Genomic DNA, 16,808 nt, shown 5'->3' on the forward strand with positions numbered 1-16,808 from the left:
GGCCTCCCAAAGTGCTGGGATTACAGGCTTGAGCCACCGCGCCCGGCCGAAGTTTATTTTATTGAACGTGTTTCAGATTCTCTGTTGGGGGTGAGCCTTTACGCACAGTTTTTTGTTTTTCTAGTTTTTGCTTTTAACTACAGTCTTAGAAGGAAGCTTATAGTAAGAATACAATTGATTTTATTACACATTAAACAAGTCCCAGAGTCCTCTGATTGGGAATATCTTGAATGAAAACTTCATTCCATTAGAACAGGGTAAAATATTGCTGGCCTTGGAATACAATCTAACACCAGAAAGAAGTTTCTTCTCCAAGTGAGTATTAAAATATATAATGCAGGTAAATCAGTAATAGCACGACAAATATTAGCTGCTATTATCATCATCAAGTTAAACACAAATGTATCACAAATATACGTACGTAGTTCTCCACAAATTTTTTTTTTTTTTTTTTGAGACGGAGTCTTGCTCTGTCGCCCAAACTGGAGTGCAGTGGCCAGATCTCGGCTCACTGCAAGCTCCGCCTTTCGGGTTCACGCCATTCTCCTGCCTCAGCCTCCCGAGTAGCTGGGACTACAGGCGCCCGCCACCTCGCCCAGCTAGTTTTTTGTATTTTTTAGTAGAGACGGGGTTTCACCAGGTTAGCCAGGATGGTCTCGATCTCCTGACCTTGTGATCCGCCCGTCTCGGCCTCCCAAAGTGCTGGGATTACAGGCTTGAGCCACCGCGCTCGGCCCTCCGCAAATTTTTACACTAGTCGTCGATACTGGTTCACAGAGTTATTTTCATTTTTTACTTAAAAGTGTAGCGTTCCTGGGAAAATCACTGATTAGGTTCAGATTAATATATAAAGCAGTAAGAACTTAAAAACAAAGATAATATAAAAAGAGCTGCTTTTAAAGGTTATGTTCTATGTATTGCACAGGGACCTGGAATATAATCGTTTTCATAGGAAAACTGACGCGCCTAGGAACCATTCTCTCGTGCGACTTGGTCTCCAGCCGGATCTCAGTCAATGTGGAACTAGGTTGCCGCACACGTTGGCGGGGGTGGGAGGGTGTCAGACTGGACTCCGTACCACGAAAGATCCATCCCGGAAGTGCTTACTGGTCGTCTCCATGCGCCGGTTCCTGGGCGTCGTAGAGCCAAGGCGCGAGGCTCGGACTGAGAGGTAGAGGTGGGGGGACCGTAAGCGCCCTCCGCCCGGGACGTGAACCGCTGCTCCCACCGGGCTAGACCCGGCGCCATCATGCTGCTCCTGCCAAGCCCCGCGGACGGCCGGGGCACCGCCATCACCCACGCTTTGACCTCTGGTAAGTGACCACCCAACCCCGCTTCCTTCCCACCTCAGCCGCCCCTGCCTCAGTCCTCCGCCTTGGCAACCCTGGGCTCTCTCTACCCTTGACCGTGGCGACTAGCCCCGGGGCCGTGTGGAGCCGTAATGGGTGCGTTTTTGCTCCGTGTTGTAAAGTAATCCTACCCTAGATTAGAAGGAAGGAGGGTGAGGGGTGCCTTCCTTTTGCTCCTACCGTTGCTTCCTCCTCTCGCCGCTGCTGACTCATGGATTGGGCTGAACATTTCGGGACCGAACCCCTCAATACCCCAGAAAGATTCACATAAGCCTCTCTTTGCCTACGGCGGAAAGACTACGCGCAGCGAGCACCCCACGTGCCTGGGGTCGTACAAAGCTTTGCTGCTGGCGGTCTCTTAAACACCTTTCTCCCTCTCTACGTTAGTTGCGGCCTTATTTTTTAAATGTCACAACTCAGACACCGCTCCTCATATTCGGTGTTAAAAGACTGTGCTGCTGAAAAGATCCGAGTAGATTTTGAAAGGCAGTTATTACAAGTGAAACTTGTCCTGCTGCTGTAGGTTTTAGATTTATGGCCCAGTACAGTCATGAGTATTGTAAACTTAAGAGTCTCCAGTTCCAGTCATCTACAGTAATTCCCATAGCCAGGTACATAGGCGTTTGTTGAATGTGATTTTGAACATTACCCATGGCACGTGTTGCATTTGTGTGTCTCCGTGTGCCTCTTACAACTAGAGGAAAAGCCTTAAAAGGCAGTGTTCTTAAAAGCCACACACACCCGTGGTGTTTTAATCCTCTCCTGTGTAAGGTGGAGGAAATCTTAAACTAAATTTTTCAGGGATTTTCCTTTTTCGAATTGCTAATATACACATGTACAGTGATTTACCGCCACTTCCGAGAAATAGATGATACTTTTACTACAAGTTTTTAATTTCAGAGAGTTTTTATGGTCTCATTCAAGCTTCCTAGGAACTGAATGAGATAAATAGGTATTGTTCCCATTTTATAGGTGAAGACATCCTGATTCATTTCAGGCCACATAGCCACTGTCAGACCTAGTCTGAAACCCAGAGTGTCTGGTTTCAGATTGAGAGCTTGTTCCGCTACAGCTTAGCTGCATTAGTAAATCGCCGTTTGCTGCTTGGAAAATTGTTTTCACTACAAATTCTTGTTAGTGAATCCTTAAAATTTTTAAGAGCTATAGTTCAAGATTTTAATAAGTAAGATGGTTTGAGTTGGCTGGGTACGGTAGCTCACGCCTATAATCCCAGCACTTTGGGAGGCGGAGGTGGGTGGATCACCTGAGGTCAGGAGTTCGAGACCAGCCTGGCAAACATGGCGAAACCCTGTCTCTACTAAAAATACAAAAAAGTAGCTGGGCATGGTGGCGGGCGCCTATAATCCCAGCAGTTTGGGAGGCTGAGGGAGAAGAATCTCTTGAACTCGGGAGGCAGAGGTTGCAGTGAGCCAAGATTGCGCCATTGCACTCCAGCCTGGGCAACAAGAGCAAAACTCCGTCTCAAAAAAAAGATAGTTTGAGTTGTTTTTAGATTTTTTATTTTTGGTGAGGCTAGCTCTTCGTGACAATTTATCACTATTTATTACTTTATTAAAATTATTTGTCTGGGTGCAGTGGCTCACGCCTGTAATCCAAACACTTTGAGATGCTAAGGCGGGCGGATCATCTGAGGTCAGGGGTTCGAGACCAGCCCGACCAACATGGAGAAACTCCCATCTCTACTAAAAATACAAAATTAGCAGGGCATGGTGGTGCATGCCTGTAATCCCAGCTACTCGGGAGGCTGAGGCACGAGAATCACTTGAACCCAGGAGGTGGAGGTTGCATTGAGCTGAGATCTCGCCATTGCACTCCAGCCTGGGCAGTAAGAGCAAAACTCCATCTCAAAAAAAAAAAAGTAAAAAGATAAATAAATAAAATAATTCGTCTAAAAGTCAAGCAGTTTGCAACATTTCTTCCTGTTCCTCAGCTTACTCTCATATCGCGAGAAAAGTACTGATTTATTGTTGACATTACTGAGTTTTTTTATGTTGGCAGATAACTGGAAGAGGTTGATTAAATACTCTTTAATATTAGGAAAGGAAAATTTCTTGTTAACCCTCATGTAAACTGGATGACTGCAATTATTTTCTTAGTTGGTGGTTTTAAAAGTATATTCTTGTATCACTGTTTTGATTTTATTTCCTGAAAAAGTTAATTGCCTTGAAACAGATTTATTCCATGCAATACATTGAAGCCTCTCTTAACACTTTCAGTCACAGCCTCTACACTTTGTCGAGTTGAACCTGTGGGAAGATGGTTTGAAGCTTTTGTTAAGAGGAGAAACAGAAATGCTTCTGCCTCTTTTCAGGAACTGGAGGATAAGAAAGAGTTATCTGAGGAATCAGAAGATGAAGAATTGCAGTTGGAAGAGTTTGCCATGCTGAAAACACTTGATCCCAAAGACTGGAAGGTATTTAATATCTGAATATTTTGTTCAGTCAGATGCTTTGTTAGACATAGACAATTTTCTTAGGAGTTTTCCATTAATAAACCGTGTTTTAAGATGGTTCAGCAAGATGACTATAATTTAGCATCTGTTTATTACTAAGTCTTGAGTGGGTTAGCACTAGCCATGAGATACTGTCTCTGCTGGAGAAATCCAGGAAGAGTTCACAGAAAAGATAATGTTTGCACTGGTCTTAAAAGGACAGGCGGCAGTTAGTGAAGCAGAGAAATGAGAGAAGTATTCTGGGCCGAAGGAGTAAGATATACAAAGACACAAAGGAGTAAAAGAATATGTAGTGCCTCTTGAGGGATTGATGAGTCGTATAGGGTACATGCAGTATGGTGGTGAGAAATCTAGTGTCCTTAAAATCTTTTGGACTCTAGACCAAACTCTGTTGTGTCCTTTTTACACCATGCTAAGGAAGGAATTAAAATTTATTTTGGGGACAGTAAGATGCCATCAAAAGTTTCTTAGCTAATTTTAGAAAAATAATTCCCTTGGCAGTACAAAAAATTGCTTGAAAGGGGACAAGGGACTGGAGGGGAAGTGAATAGTTTACTGTTATAGGGCTAGTGCACTAAGGCAGACCTGTGACTGAATCCTTGAACTTACTGTGTGGCTGGGTTTTGAGGAAGAAGGGTCAGATTTCCTTTTTTTGGAGGTAGATTTGATAGGCTTTGGTGACCCTGGCTGTGTGGCACCAGAGAAAGGGAAGTATTCAGAGGTCCTCCCCAGCATTAGGGCTTGAGTGACCTGCTAGAGTGTGAGGTCAGTAACCAATGCTGGGATGAGGATAAGAATGTTTGTGGGAGGTGCCGTTTGTGTCCAGGTTTGGCTATGTGAAGACTGAGGTTTGGTACCATAATGGTGAAGCTGTCTAGTAGATGGTTAGAAATTGGTCTATGACTCCAAAAAGAGGTTAGAGCCAAAGACTTTTTGAAGTCATTGGCACATAGTGGTAGTTGCTGTGGGGAATTGAATGACATCAGCAAGGGACAAAAGTATAAATAAATAGATAATGCTTTAGTAGCTACTTGTATAGTAGCTAAATGTGTATGCTGTGGAATTGGAGTGCCTGAATTCAAATCTGGTTCTGCCATTTGGTGCACTTGGACCTTGGGAAAGTTCCCAGACGTGTGTACTTCGTTTCCCTTGTTACTACAGTGAGATTGTTAACAGCTCAGAGGTTTATCTTGAGGATTAACAAAAGGATGCTTATAAAGCACTTAAGTTAGTACTTGCCACATGATAAATGCCAAACAAATAATGGATAAAAAGAGTTCCTATGTCATTGGTTGTTTAGAGGACTAAATGAGCTAAGGCATATGTATAAAACACTTAGAAAAGTAAGCACTCAGAAAGTGTTAGCTGATTCTCCCACCACCTCATCCATTAAAAAAAAAGAGACTGAACATTGAGGAGCATGGATATTTCCAGGGTAGGAAGAGGAGGAAAAACAGCAGAAGATACTAAGAAGGGTAACAGAAGTAGAAAGAAAACAAGGAAAAAGACACTTTGTTATTTGAAAAAAAGACTTCCTAAACATCAGGCACCGTATTCTTCCAGAAACTAAGGGAGGAGCAAGAGGGAAAAAGGCAGGGTGCGGTGGCTCACGCCTATAATCCCAGCACTTTCGGAGACTGAGTCGGGCAGATCACCCAAGGTCAGGAGTTCAAGACCAGTCTGACCAACATGGTGAAACCCCATCTCTACTAAAAATACAAAATTAGCTAGGCATGGTGGCGCATGCCTGTAATCCCAGCTACTTGGGAGGCTGAGGCAGGAGAATCGCTTCAACCCAAGAGGTGGAGGTTGCGATGAGCCGAGATCACACAATTGCGCTCCAGCCTGGGCAACAAGAGCAAAACTCTGTCTCAAAAAATAAAAAGGGAAAAAGAGTCACCTGTGTCACTGCTTCAGAAAAAGGTCAGTCACATAACATGAAAAATTATTTTTTTTTTTTTTTTTTTTTTTTTTTTTTTTTTTTGAGACGGAGTCTTGCTCTGCCACCCAGGCTGGAGTGCAGTGGCGGATCTCAGCTCACTGCAAGCTCCGCCTCCCGGTTTACGCCATTCTCCTGCCTCAGCCTCCGAGTAGCTGGGACTACAGGCGCCCGCCTCGTCGCCGGCTAGTTTTTTTTTGTATTTTAAGTAGAGACAGGGTTTCACCGTATTAGCCAGGATGGTCTCGATCTCCTGACCTCGTGATCCGCCCGTCTCGGCCTCCAAAGTGCTGGATTACAGGCTTGAGCCACCGCGCCGGCCACATGAAAAATTATTTTAAAAAACATTGTACCGGACATGGTGACACATGCTTGTAATCCCAGCTACTCGGGAGGCTGAAACAGGAGAATAGCTTGAACCTGGGAGGTGGAGGTGGCTGTGAGCTGAGATCGTGCCACTGCACTCCAGCCTGGGCAACAAGAGCAAAACTCCATCTCAAAAAAAAAAAAAAAAATTGGATTTAACAAACTACTTCAGTGCTCTCATTCAAAGCAGGTTGAGTAAAATGATTGGGAAGGCAAGAGATTACAGTGGATGAGGAGTGATTAGGAAGAGATGAAGTAGGACCAAAGTGTAAATACTCTTTCAAAGCTGGGTAGTAAAGAAAATGAGAGAAGATAGTAACTTGAGAAGAAGGCAGAGTCAGGAAAAGACAGAACTGGGGAGTGTCGAGATCTATAAGAGGGAGAAGGTCTTTGGTATAGAAAGAAGTAGATTGTATCAGAGTAAGGTAGCAGGGTTCATTCACTTGTTCGGTTTCTTTTCATTCATCAAATATGGATCAAACACCATGTCAGATACTGTTCTAGGTGCTGAGGATACTGTACTGAACAAGACAGTATTACTGCTTCCACATAGCTTATATTCCAGTGACACAATAAGTAAAACAAGAACATGTAGCCATAAGTGCCATAGGATGACCATAAGCTATCAACAGGTGCTAAGAGAAAAAAGGGGTCTTTGGTTTGGAAAATGCTAGGTTTTCCAGGTTTCTGTTTATTTTTTAAATCTAATTACAGGACTTCTCAGAGCCTTTCTTAGGCTTTTGTGCCTATAGATCATCAAGGAAGCTATATAATAGTCCACATTTACCCTTTTTTAAATTTATATTTTATTTTATTTTATTTTTTTGATACAGAGTCTCACTCTGTTGCCCAGGGTGGAGTGCAGTGACATGGTATCGACTCACTGCAACCTCCGCCTCCCAGATTTAAGCAATTCTCCTGCCTCAGCGTCCCAAGTAGCTGGGATTACAGGCGGGCACCACCACGCCTGGCTAATTTTTTGTATTTTTGGTAGAGACAGGATTTCACCATGTTAGCCAGGCTGGTCTCAAACTCCTGACCTCATGATCCGCCCACCTCAGCCTCCCAAAGCACTGGGATTACAGGCGTGAACTAGCACACCCTGCCTTTTTTTTAAAGACAGGGTCTTGGCCCGGTGCGGTGGCTCACACCTGTAATCCCTTGACCCTTTGGGAGGCCAAGGCAGGTAGATCACCTGAGGTCAGGAGTTCGAGACCAGCCTGACCAACAAGGTGAAACCCTGTCTCTACTAAAAATACAAAAATTAGCCAGGCATGGTGGTGTGCACCTGTAACCCTGGCAACTTGGGAGGCTGAGGCAGGATAATTGCTTGAACCCGGGAGACAGAGGTTGCAGTGAGCCAAAATGGCACCATTGCACTCCAGCCTGGGCAACAGAGCAAGACTCTGTCTCAAAAAAGTAAAATCTTAAAATCATTTAAAAAAAAAGAAAAAAGAAAAAAAGACAGGGTCTTGCTCTGTCACCTATCCTGGAGTGCAGTGGCATCATCACAGCTCACTGCAGCCTCTACTTACCAGATTCAAGCAATCCTCCTACTTCTGACTCCTGAGTAGCTGGAACTACAGGTGCACACCACCACACCCAGCTAATTTTTAAAAATTTTTTTGTGGAGACAGGAATCTTGCTTTGTTGCCCAGGCTGGCCTCATATTCCTGGGCTCAAGCAATCCTCCACCTGGGCCTCCCAAAGTGCTGGGATTACAGGCTTTAACCATGGCACCCAGCCTAATCCACATTTCTCAACCTTACATGACCATGGAACCTGTTTTATACAGAACCTTTTACCAGACACCTGATGAAATGTCACTTTGGGAAATGCTATATTAAGGTACCAGAACACAAGGGATGGAATATATTGGCTCCATTTCAAATTTGACTCCCTTTTGTGTTTTTATCAGAACCAAGATCATTATGCAGTTCTTGGACTTGGCCATGTGAGATACAAGGCTACACAGAGACAGATCAAAGCAGCTCGTAAGTACTTAGTTATTTTGAAATAATCACATATCTGTTATAGGAACACCCTATGCTTTAAGTACTTAGTTATTTTGAAATAATCACATATCTGGTATAGGAACACCCTATGCTTTTTAAAAGATACACAGTATCATAGTCTGCAGCTGTAACTACATTTAACAGCATGTGTCATATTGTCATAACAAGCAAAAAACCATTTCTCCCTTGCCTTCAGAATCAGAAGAAAGCAATCCATTTTACATGTAGACTTTCCCATTAGGGATAAGAAATTAGGATGGGTGTGTGTGTGTGGATACAGAATATTCTCCCAATGGCAAGCTTTTAAAAAATAATACTTCGCCTCTCTTTAGAAGTATGGCCAGCTGCACTTAGTGGATACTGCCTTTTTCTTTGTTTTTTTTTTTTAGGTTATTTTGTAATCTTAGGTCACACCTTTATAGATATCACCCTGTCTTCTGTCCAAGAAAGTTGTCTGATGTTTTATTGTTGTTTTCATTGACAAGGTTAAAATTTGGCATGGGACAGGGTAATGTTGGGACCCCAGTCTTCATATGCCTTATAAAACACCATCCCTTAATGCTCCTAAATGTCCTATGCTTGACAATCCTGTGGACATAATTTCTTATACACGTGATCAGTTCAACTAATAAAGTTTAGTGAAAGAGTTAAGAGATGAAGGTGATCAGTTTTCTATCTTAGGAGAATGGGAATATTCTGCCCTCCACTCTAGAGAATGGGTATTGAGGTCAGAGAGGGTAAGATTGTGGCCACATGGAAAAGGAGTAGGGAGTCAGGACCTGTCAAGAAGAGGAGGCATTATACTTGAAGGAAGATGACTGAATAAGAACACCTATGCTAAAAATTATTAGTCAATACTTAGTATAGTAGATGAACTCAAAATCGTCCCCATTACATTTAGGAAAATCAAAATGAAATATTTTTTAACAAAGTGAAGGAATTTATCAGATTATTTTAAACCAGATTTGTTTAAAGGCTGGCGTGATTCTAGACAAAGCATATGCTAATGCATGTGAATAGTTATTCCAGTATACATAAATGCCAGAAAAATCCATTTGCCACGTACAAGTGTTTGTAAAGTTTTACTATATGAAAGAATAGCGTTGGCCAGGCGTGGTGGCTCACGGCTATAATCCCAGCACTTTGGGAGGCCGAGATGGGTGATTACCTGAGGTCAGGCGTACGAGACCAGCCTGGAAAACGTGGTGAAACCCTGTCTCTACTAAAAGTACAAAAAAATTAGCTGGGCATGGTGGCAGGCACCTGTAATTCCAGCTACTTGTGAGACTGAGGCAGGAGAATCGCTTGAACCCAGGAGGTGGAGGTTGCAGTGAGCCGAGGTCGCGCCATCGCACTCCAGCCTGGGCAACAAGAGCGAGACTCTGTTTCCAAAAAAAAATGAATAGCATAAAAAGACCAAATACGTCTCAATACAGATAAATTTGTTAATTAGAATTGATATATAACTGTGGAAATAGTTTGTGTTTTAAGGTGAAATAATTCTTTGTTTCTCAAAAGATTAAAAATGTGCAATAAATTGCAAAAGAAACATTCATTTGCTTCTGTTAAATTCACTCTTTTTTTGAGACATAATTTTGCACTTGTTGCCCAGGCTGGAGTGCAATGGGGCGATCTCGGCTCTCTGCAACCTCCATCTCCTGGGTTGAAGCGATTCTCCTGCCTCAGCCTCCTGAGTAGCTGGGATTACAGGCATGTGCCACCACGCCTGCTAATTTTGTATTTTTTGTAGGGACAGGATTTCACCATGTGGGTCAGGCTGGTCTCGAACTCCCGACCTCAAGTGATCCACCCACGTCGGCCTCTCAGAGTGCTGGGATTACAGGCGTGAGCCACAGCACCCATCCTACATCCACTCTTTTTATTGGCCTTGTAGAAATAGATTTTTAGCCAGGCATAGTAGCTCACACCTGTAATCCCAACACTTTGGAAGGCCAAGGCAGGCGGATTACTTGAGGCTGGAGTTCAATACCAGCCTGGCCAGCGTGGCGAAACCCCTTCTGTACTAAAAATACAAAAATCAGCCAGGTGCGGTGGTACATGCGTGTAAGCCCAACTACTTGGGAGGCTGAGACATGAGAATCGCTTGAACCTGGGAGGCAGAAGTTGCAGTGAACTGAAATTGTACCACTGTAGTCCAACCTGAGCAACAGAGTGAGACTCTGTCTCATTAAAAAGGAAAAGAAAAGAAATATAGCTTTTGAATATGTATTCTCTAGCCAAAAGTTTTGTGGCACCAGTGCAGAGATTGTTAACAATAAGGGTAATTATAACTTACTCTCTACCACCCTTGCGGAATATTCCATCAGTCTTTATTCAGAAAGAAGCTGTCATTCTTGCACCTCTGTCACTATAAAACACAGTTGCTACTCTCTGCTTTCTGAAAATCTATCTAAAAGTTAAAATGCAAAGTTACTGTTTGCAAATCTGTAATTATTAGCACAAACAAACCTAATGAAAATGTAAGTCTGGTACCATTTGAGGGCCTTTGAGTGCTTGCTTCATATTACAAGCAAAGTTATTTTTGTTGAGTATATTTTGAATGTCAGTAATGAAAATAAATTAAGTGTGAAGTAGGAGCCGGCTGTGCTGGCTCACGCCTGTAATCCTAGCACTTTGGGAGGCTGAGGCGGGTGGATCACCTGAGGTCAGGCGTTCGAGACCAGCCTGGCCAACATGGCGAAACCCCATCTCTACTAAAAATACAAAAATATTAGCTGGGAGTAGTGGCGGGTGCCTGTAGTCGCAGCTACTCGCGAGGCTGAGGCAGGAGAATGGCGTGAACCCAGGAGTTGGAGCTTGCAGTGAGCCGAGATAATGCCACTGCACCCCAGAAACTGGAAATCACCCAAATGTTTAATAACATGGAAATAGATAAGCAAACTGCTATATATTTTGGTGCAGTGTAATACTAATCAGCAATTTTTAAAAGAACAAATTGCCAATACACAGAAAAACATGGATGAATTTCAAACCATGAGTAAAAGAAGCCAGACACAGACATACTGTAAGTTACATCTACTTGAAGCTCAAGAACGTACAAAAGTGGTGACAGGCATCAGAAAATGGTGCCAGAGGATGGGAGCCCAGTGGAAAAGGGTACAAGGGAACTTTTTGGATGATGGAAATGGCCTGTGTTTTCTTTTGGGTAGCAGTTACATGAGTGTATATGATTGTCAAAACTCACTGAACTTAATGAATTCTTAAAATCTGAGCATTTATTTTATGTAAATTTTATCTCAGTTGAATCAGATAGATATGATTAAACAAACCAAAAATACCAGTCACTTGGGAAATTAAATATATTCTTTTGAGCCTAGACAGAAATAAAAAATATGCAATAGATTTCTTTTTTCCCACAAAATTAAGATTACTGCTTTACCAAAACTTAAGGACTGGCAGCTAGAGCTGTACTTTAAGTAAATTCATTGCCTTAACCTATTCTGTTACTTTTTTCAAAAGAGGGAAAAAAGATAAGGTGGAAATTCAATTCAGATGTTTAAAAGAATAGCAGAAAGGAAGATGCAGGAAGAAAATAAATAAGACAATATCCCAAAATGGGTTTTATAAGAAGAATAAACAAATACAAGTTGAGCATCCCTAATCCAAAAATCCAAAGTCCAAAATGCTCCAAATTTTGAGTGCCAGTATGACACTTCAAAGGAAATGCTCACTGGAGGATTTTCGATTTTCAGATTTGAAATGGATGCTCACCCAGTAAGTATAATGCAGATATTCCAAAATCTAAAAAAATTTGAAATCCCAAACGCTTTTGGTCCCAAGCATTTCAGAGACAGGATACTCACAACGTAGTGAAATACACAAAGAGTTAATCATGGTGGCTCATGCCTGTGATCCCAGCATTTGGAAGGCTGAGGTGGGCGGATTGCTTGAGCTCTGTAGTTCAAGACCAAGCTGGACAACATGGCAAAACCCCATTTCTACAAAAAATACAAAAATTAGCTGGGCATAGTGGTGCGTGCCCATGCTGCTCAGAAGGCTGAGATAGTGCTTGAGCCCAGGAGGTGAAGAAGCCCATGCAGTAAGCCATGATCACACCACTGCACTCCACCCTGGACAGTAGTAAGACCCTGTCCCGCTGCCCTCCCAAAAAAAAGAAACAAAAAAAGGATGAAAACATTAAAGTTACCGAAGGATTTACTCCTAAAAACAATTTTTAGGCCCAGATCATTTTCCAGGTGAATTGTTTCAAGTGTTAAAGAATCAAAAATTCTAGTACTGAATATAAACTTGATTTTTTATTTTGTAATTGGAGAATCATAAACTGTTTTGGAATAATTCATTTTGTTAAGTTGTAAAGTTTAATGTAATCTCAGTGTGCAAAACCTAGCAGAGAGCTCAAAAAATCCTACAAACAATTCCTATTAATATAATGGGAAAAAAACCCAGTTAAAATGTTAAAATAATAGCAAATTCAAGAAAAGGGAATTTTTATACACTGTTGGTAGGAATGTAAATTAGCATAGCCACTATAGAAAATAGTATGGAGATTTCTCAAAAAATTAAAAATAGAATTACCATATAGCCCGGCAGTCCCACTACTGGATATTTATCCAAAGAAAAAGAAAACAGTATGTCAAAGGGTTACTTGCACTCCCGTGTTTTTATTGCAGCTCTGTTTATAATAACAAAGATAAGGAATCCACCTAAGTGTCCATCAGCAGACTAATGGATAAAGAAAATGTATATGTACACAGTGGGATACCACTCAGCCATAAAAAAGAATGAAATCATGTCTGCAGCAATATAGATGGAACTGGAGGTCATTATGTTGAGTGAAATAAACTAGGCACAGGAAGGCAAATATTACATGTTCTCGCTTTTGAGAACAGTGGGAGCTTAAAAAGTTGATCTCATGGAGGTAGTAGATAGAATGATAGATACCAGAGGCTGGGAAGGGTGTTGGGGGGAGAGGGATAAAGAGAGGTTGGTCAATGGACACAAACATACAGTTAGAAGGAATAAGTCCCAGTGTTCTGTAGCAGAGTAGGGTGACAATAGTTAACAATAATGTATTGTATATTTCAAAATAGCTAGAAGAGAGAACTTGAAATGTTCATAATACATAGAAATAATAAACACTCAAGTTGATGGATACCCAAATACCCTGACTTGATCATTATATGGTTTATGCATGTATCATGAATTATGCACAAAATGAGGCCAGGCGCAGTGGTTCATGCCTGTAATCCCAGCACTTTGGGAGGCCAAGCTGGGCGGATCATGAGGTCAAGAGTTCGAGACCAAGCCTGGCCAACATGGTGAAACCCTGTCTCTACTAAAAATACAAAAATTAGCTGAGTGTGGTGGCAGGTGCCTGTAATCCCAGATACTTCAGAGGCTGAGACAGGAGAAGCGCTTGAACCCAGGAGGCGGAGGTTGCAGTGAGCCGAGGTTGTGCCATTGTGCTCCAGCCTGGCCAACAGAGTGAGACTCAATCTCAACAACAACAACAACAAAAATGGATTTTGTTCGTGTATTATGAACAAAATATCACATGTACCCCGTCAGTGGGTACAGATACTTGTATTATGAAAAAATAGTGGCCAGGTGTGGTGGCGCAGGCCTGTAATTCTAGCACTTTGGGAGGCCATGGTGGGAGGATCGCTTGAGCCCAGGAGTTCAAGACCAGCCTGGCCAACATGGCGAAGCCCCTTCCCTACAAAAAATAAAAAAAGTTAGCAAGGCATGGTGGAGCGCACCTGTAATCCCAGCCACTTGAGAGGATGAGGTGGGAGGATCACCTGAGCCTGGGAGGTTAAGGCTGCAGTGAGCCAAGATTGTGCCTCTGTGCTCTAGCCTGGGCAACAGAGTGAGGCCCTGTCTCAGAATAAAATAAAATAAAATAACAAATGCAATTTAACAGTATACTAAAAGAATAATAGTGTTCATGAACACAGTTTCTCTCAGGTATCCAACTTAGGAAGTATATTAATATAGCAGAATTGTAGCTCAGATAATATTAAATCTATGTGATTTCCTAAGTAGGTAGTGAAAACACATACCACAATTTAACACCCATTCCTTTTTGATAAGAATTTTGAAAAGAAATGTAGTTAATTCCCTACTTTGATAACTGTTTCAGGCCCACAGCTAGCAAACTTTTAGCTATGTGGCATTAATGCTGTTACCTAAAATCCAGGGGTGAAGCAGCCTGCATTTTATTTTTTATGCTCTTTTGGGAGTTTGGGTTAGTGAGTTAAGTTATTAAATAAGAGACAACTGTTGGAAAAAAGGAAATAAATACATTTGTAGATAATACAGGATCTGCCTAGAAAAGCAAAAGAGAGGCCGGGCGCGGTGGCTCAAGCCTGTTAATCCCAGCACTTTGGGAGGCCGAGACGGGCGGATCACTAGGTCAGGAGATCAAGACCATCCTGGCTAACACGGTGAAACCCCGTCTCTACTAAAAAAATACAAAAAATTAGCCGGGCGAGGTGGCGGGCGTCTGTGGTCCCAGCTACTCGGAAGGCTGAGGCAGGAGAATGGCGTGAACCCGGGAGGCGGAGCTTGCAGTGAGCTGAGATCCGGCCACTGCACTCCAGCCTGGGCGACAGAGCGAGACTCCATCTCAAAAAAAAAAAAAAAAAAAAGAAAAGCAAAAGAGAGTTAAGGGACTAGATGCAAGAAAAATTAGCAAAAATTACAGTTTTTGTAAGTTACCATCAAATATATAAGAAAGCTGTGGTCATTGTAAAGATAACCCCAGGGCAACAATAAGGAACCAAAACAAGCCCTTGTAAAATTTACTATTATAAAGATAGTATCACAAATCAGTGGAATAGGGAAGGATTATTAAATCACAGTAAGATTTTGAAAAATGACAAGTTTAGATACTTTCTTGGCCATATTAAAATTCCAAAAAGATTTAAAAATTTCTTCAATCTAACTGTAGGAAATATTAATGAAACTAGAACTATTATAAGTACTGGAAGAAATTATAAAAGAAATGATCAGTAAATGTAAATAAAAATGACTTAAGTTTTTTTTAAAACATAAGTGTTAACAAAACAGTTGGGAAAAAATTAGCAATAAACATAGTGAATTAGGAGAGGCAGCATTCAAACACAGGCTGAGGAGTCACGCTGTCTGGATTAGAGCCCGACTTGGCTGGAAATTTGAGCAAGTTGCAGTGGTAGTGGCTACATAACATCTCTGTGCCTCGTTTTCCTCATCTATAAAATGGAGACAGTAATAGTACTTTCTTCATAGGATCATGGAGAATATTAACTGGTAGACAGGCCTGGCACATGTCAGCTGCTCCGTAGATGTTAACAGCTAGCCATTATTTATTGTAAAGTGACACACAGAGTCAGAAGAAAAACTGAGACAGCCCCTCCTTTTTCCCGTTAAAGGATGAAAAACAAAAAAATTGTTGACCACCAGTGATAATCACAAATTTTAAATAATTATACCTACTGTGGCTGAGGCTGTGGTGAAAGAATATTCACATAGGAGTATGAAATAGTATGCCTTTTGGAAAATAACTTGTTCCATTTCCATTCACGAAGTTGACTTCTGTGATTATATCCTAAGAAAGAATCCTAAATAAGGAAAAATACATATATTTAAAATTACTCAAGTTGGCATTATTTATTATAATGCAAAATTGGAAATGGCCCAAGTGTCCAACAGTAGAGAAATGCCTAAATTACAACAAATCTACTTGTAATACTGTATTAAGCAGTCATTTGGAAGAAAAATTTGAAGAGTTTACAAGGAAAAAACCATGGAAAATGCAAATGCTATAATGTGAAGTTGAAAAAAGCAGAATATAAATTAGTACATATGATTACACCTGAATTTTTTTGTTCTTCTTCTTCTTTTTGAGACAGTCTCACTCACCCAGGCTGGAATGCAGTGGCGCCATCTCAGCTCACTGCAACCTCCACCTCGTGGGTTCAAGCGATTCTTATGTCTGAGCCACCGGAGTAGCTGGGACCACAGGCATGCACCACCACACCCATCTAGTTTTTGTATTTTTAGTAGAAACCAGGTTTTGCCATATTGGCCAGGCTGGTCTTGAACTCCTGACCTCAAGTGATCCTCCCAGCTCGGCCTCCCAAAGTGCTGGGATTACAAGCATGAGCCACCATGCCCACCCTACACCTGAATTTTTAAAAGCACATGCTTAAGAAAACAAAAATATCTATGCAGAAATACACCAAAATGTTAGTCACTGTCGTTGGCTAGGGGCACTTTGGCTAGTTCTTAAAATAATTATTTCAAGCCAGGCACAGTTTCTGACACCTGTAATCCCAGCACTTTTGGAGGCTGAGGGAGGGGTGGATCACCTGAGGTCAGGAGTTCAAGACCAGCTTGGCCAACATAGTGAAACCTTGTTTCTACTAAAAATACAAAAAATTAGCTGAGCGTGGTGGGGGCACCCATAACCCCAGCTACTCGGGAGGCTGAGGCAGGAGAATCGCTTCAACCCGGGAGGCGGAGGTTACAGTGAACTGAGATCACGCCATTACACTCCAGCCTGGGCAACAAGAGCAAAACTCCATCTCAGAAAAAAATAATAATAAATCAGTTTATAATTTTCACATTGAATAATCATATATTTTACGGTGGGAGAAAAGATTCTAATATTAGCCTTATGATTTTAGAAATGGTCTACATGT

General features: G+C 41.8%; 1 protein-coding gene across 5 annotated transcripts in view; it reads left to right on the forward strand.

Moving 5' to 3' along the window:
- The first annotated feature begins 1,004 nt into the window (after positions 1 to 1,004).
- DNAJC2 (DnaJ heat shock protein family (Hsp40) member C2) overlaps positions 1,005 to 16,808 on the forward strand; it is a 34,556-nt gene continuing 18,752 nt past the window's right edge. For 2 of the 5 annotated variants that reach the window (XM_033193825.1, XM_033193823.1), the window contains exons 1-3: positions 1,005 to 1,313; positions 3,593 to 3,783; positions 8,046 to 8,121. Coding sequence is in view for 3 of the 5 variants with exons in the window: in XM_033193823.1 (XP_033049714.1) it covers positions 1,250 to 1,313; positions 3,593 to 3,783; positions 8,046 to 8,121 (331 nt within the window). In the remaining 2 variants the exon portion in view is untranslated. Of the gene's footprint in view, positions 1,314 to 3,586; positions 3,784 to 8,045; positions 8,122 to 16,808 lie in introns of all 5 variants that reach the window. The other 3 variants (XM_033193824.1, XM_033193822.1, XM_033193827.1) reach the window with 3 other exon arrangements.

The sequence above is a fragment of the Trachypithecus francoisi genome, unplaced genomic scaffold, assembly GCF_009764315.1.
Source record: "Trachypithecus francoisi isolate TF-2019V2 unplaced genomic scaffold, Tfra_2.0 Lachesis_group4, whole genome shotgun sequence".
Taxonomy (NCBI): Eukaryota; Metazoa; Chordata; class Mammalia; order Primates; family Cercopithecidae; genus Trachypithecus; species Trachypithecus francoisi.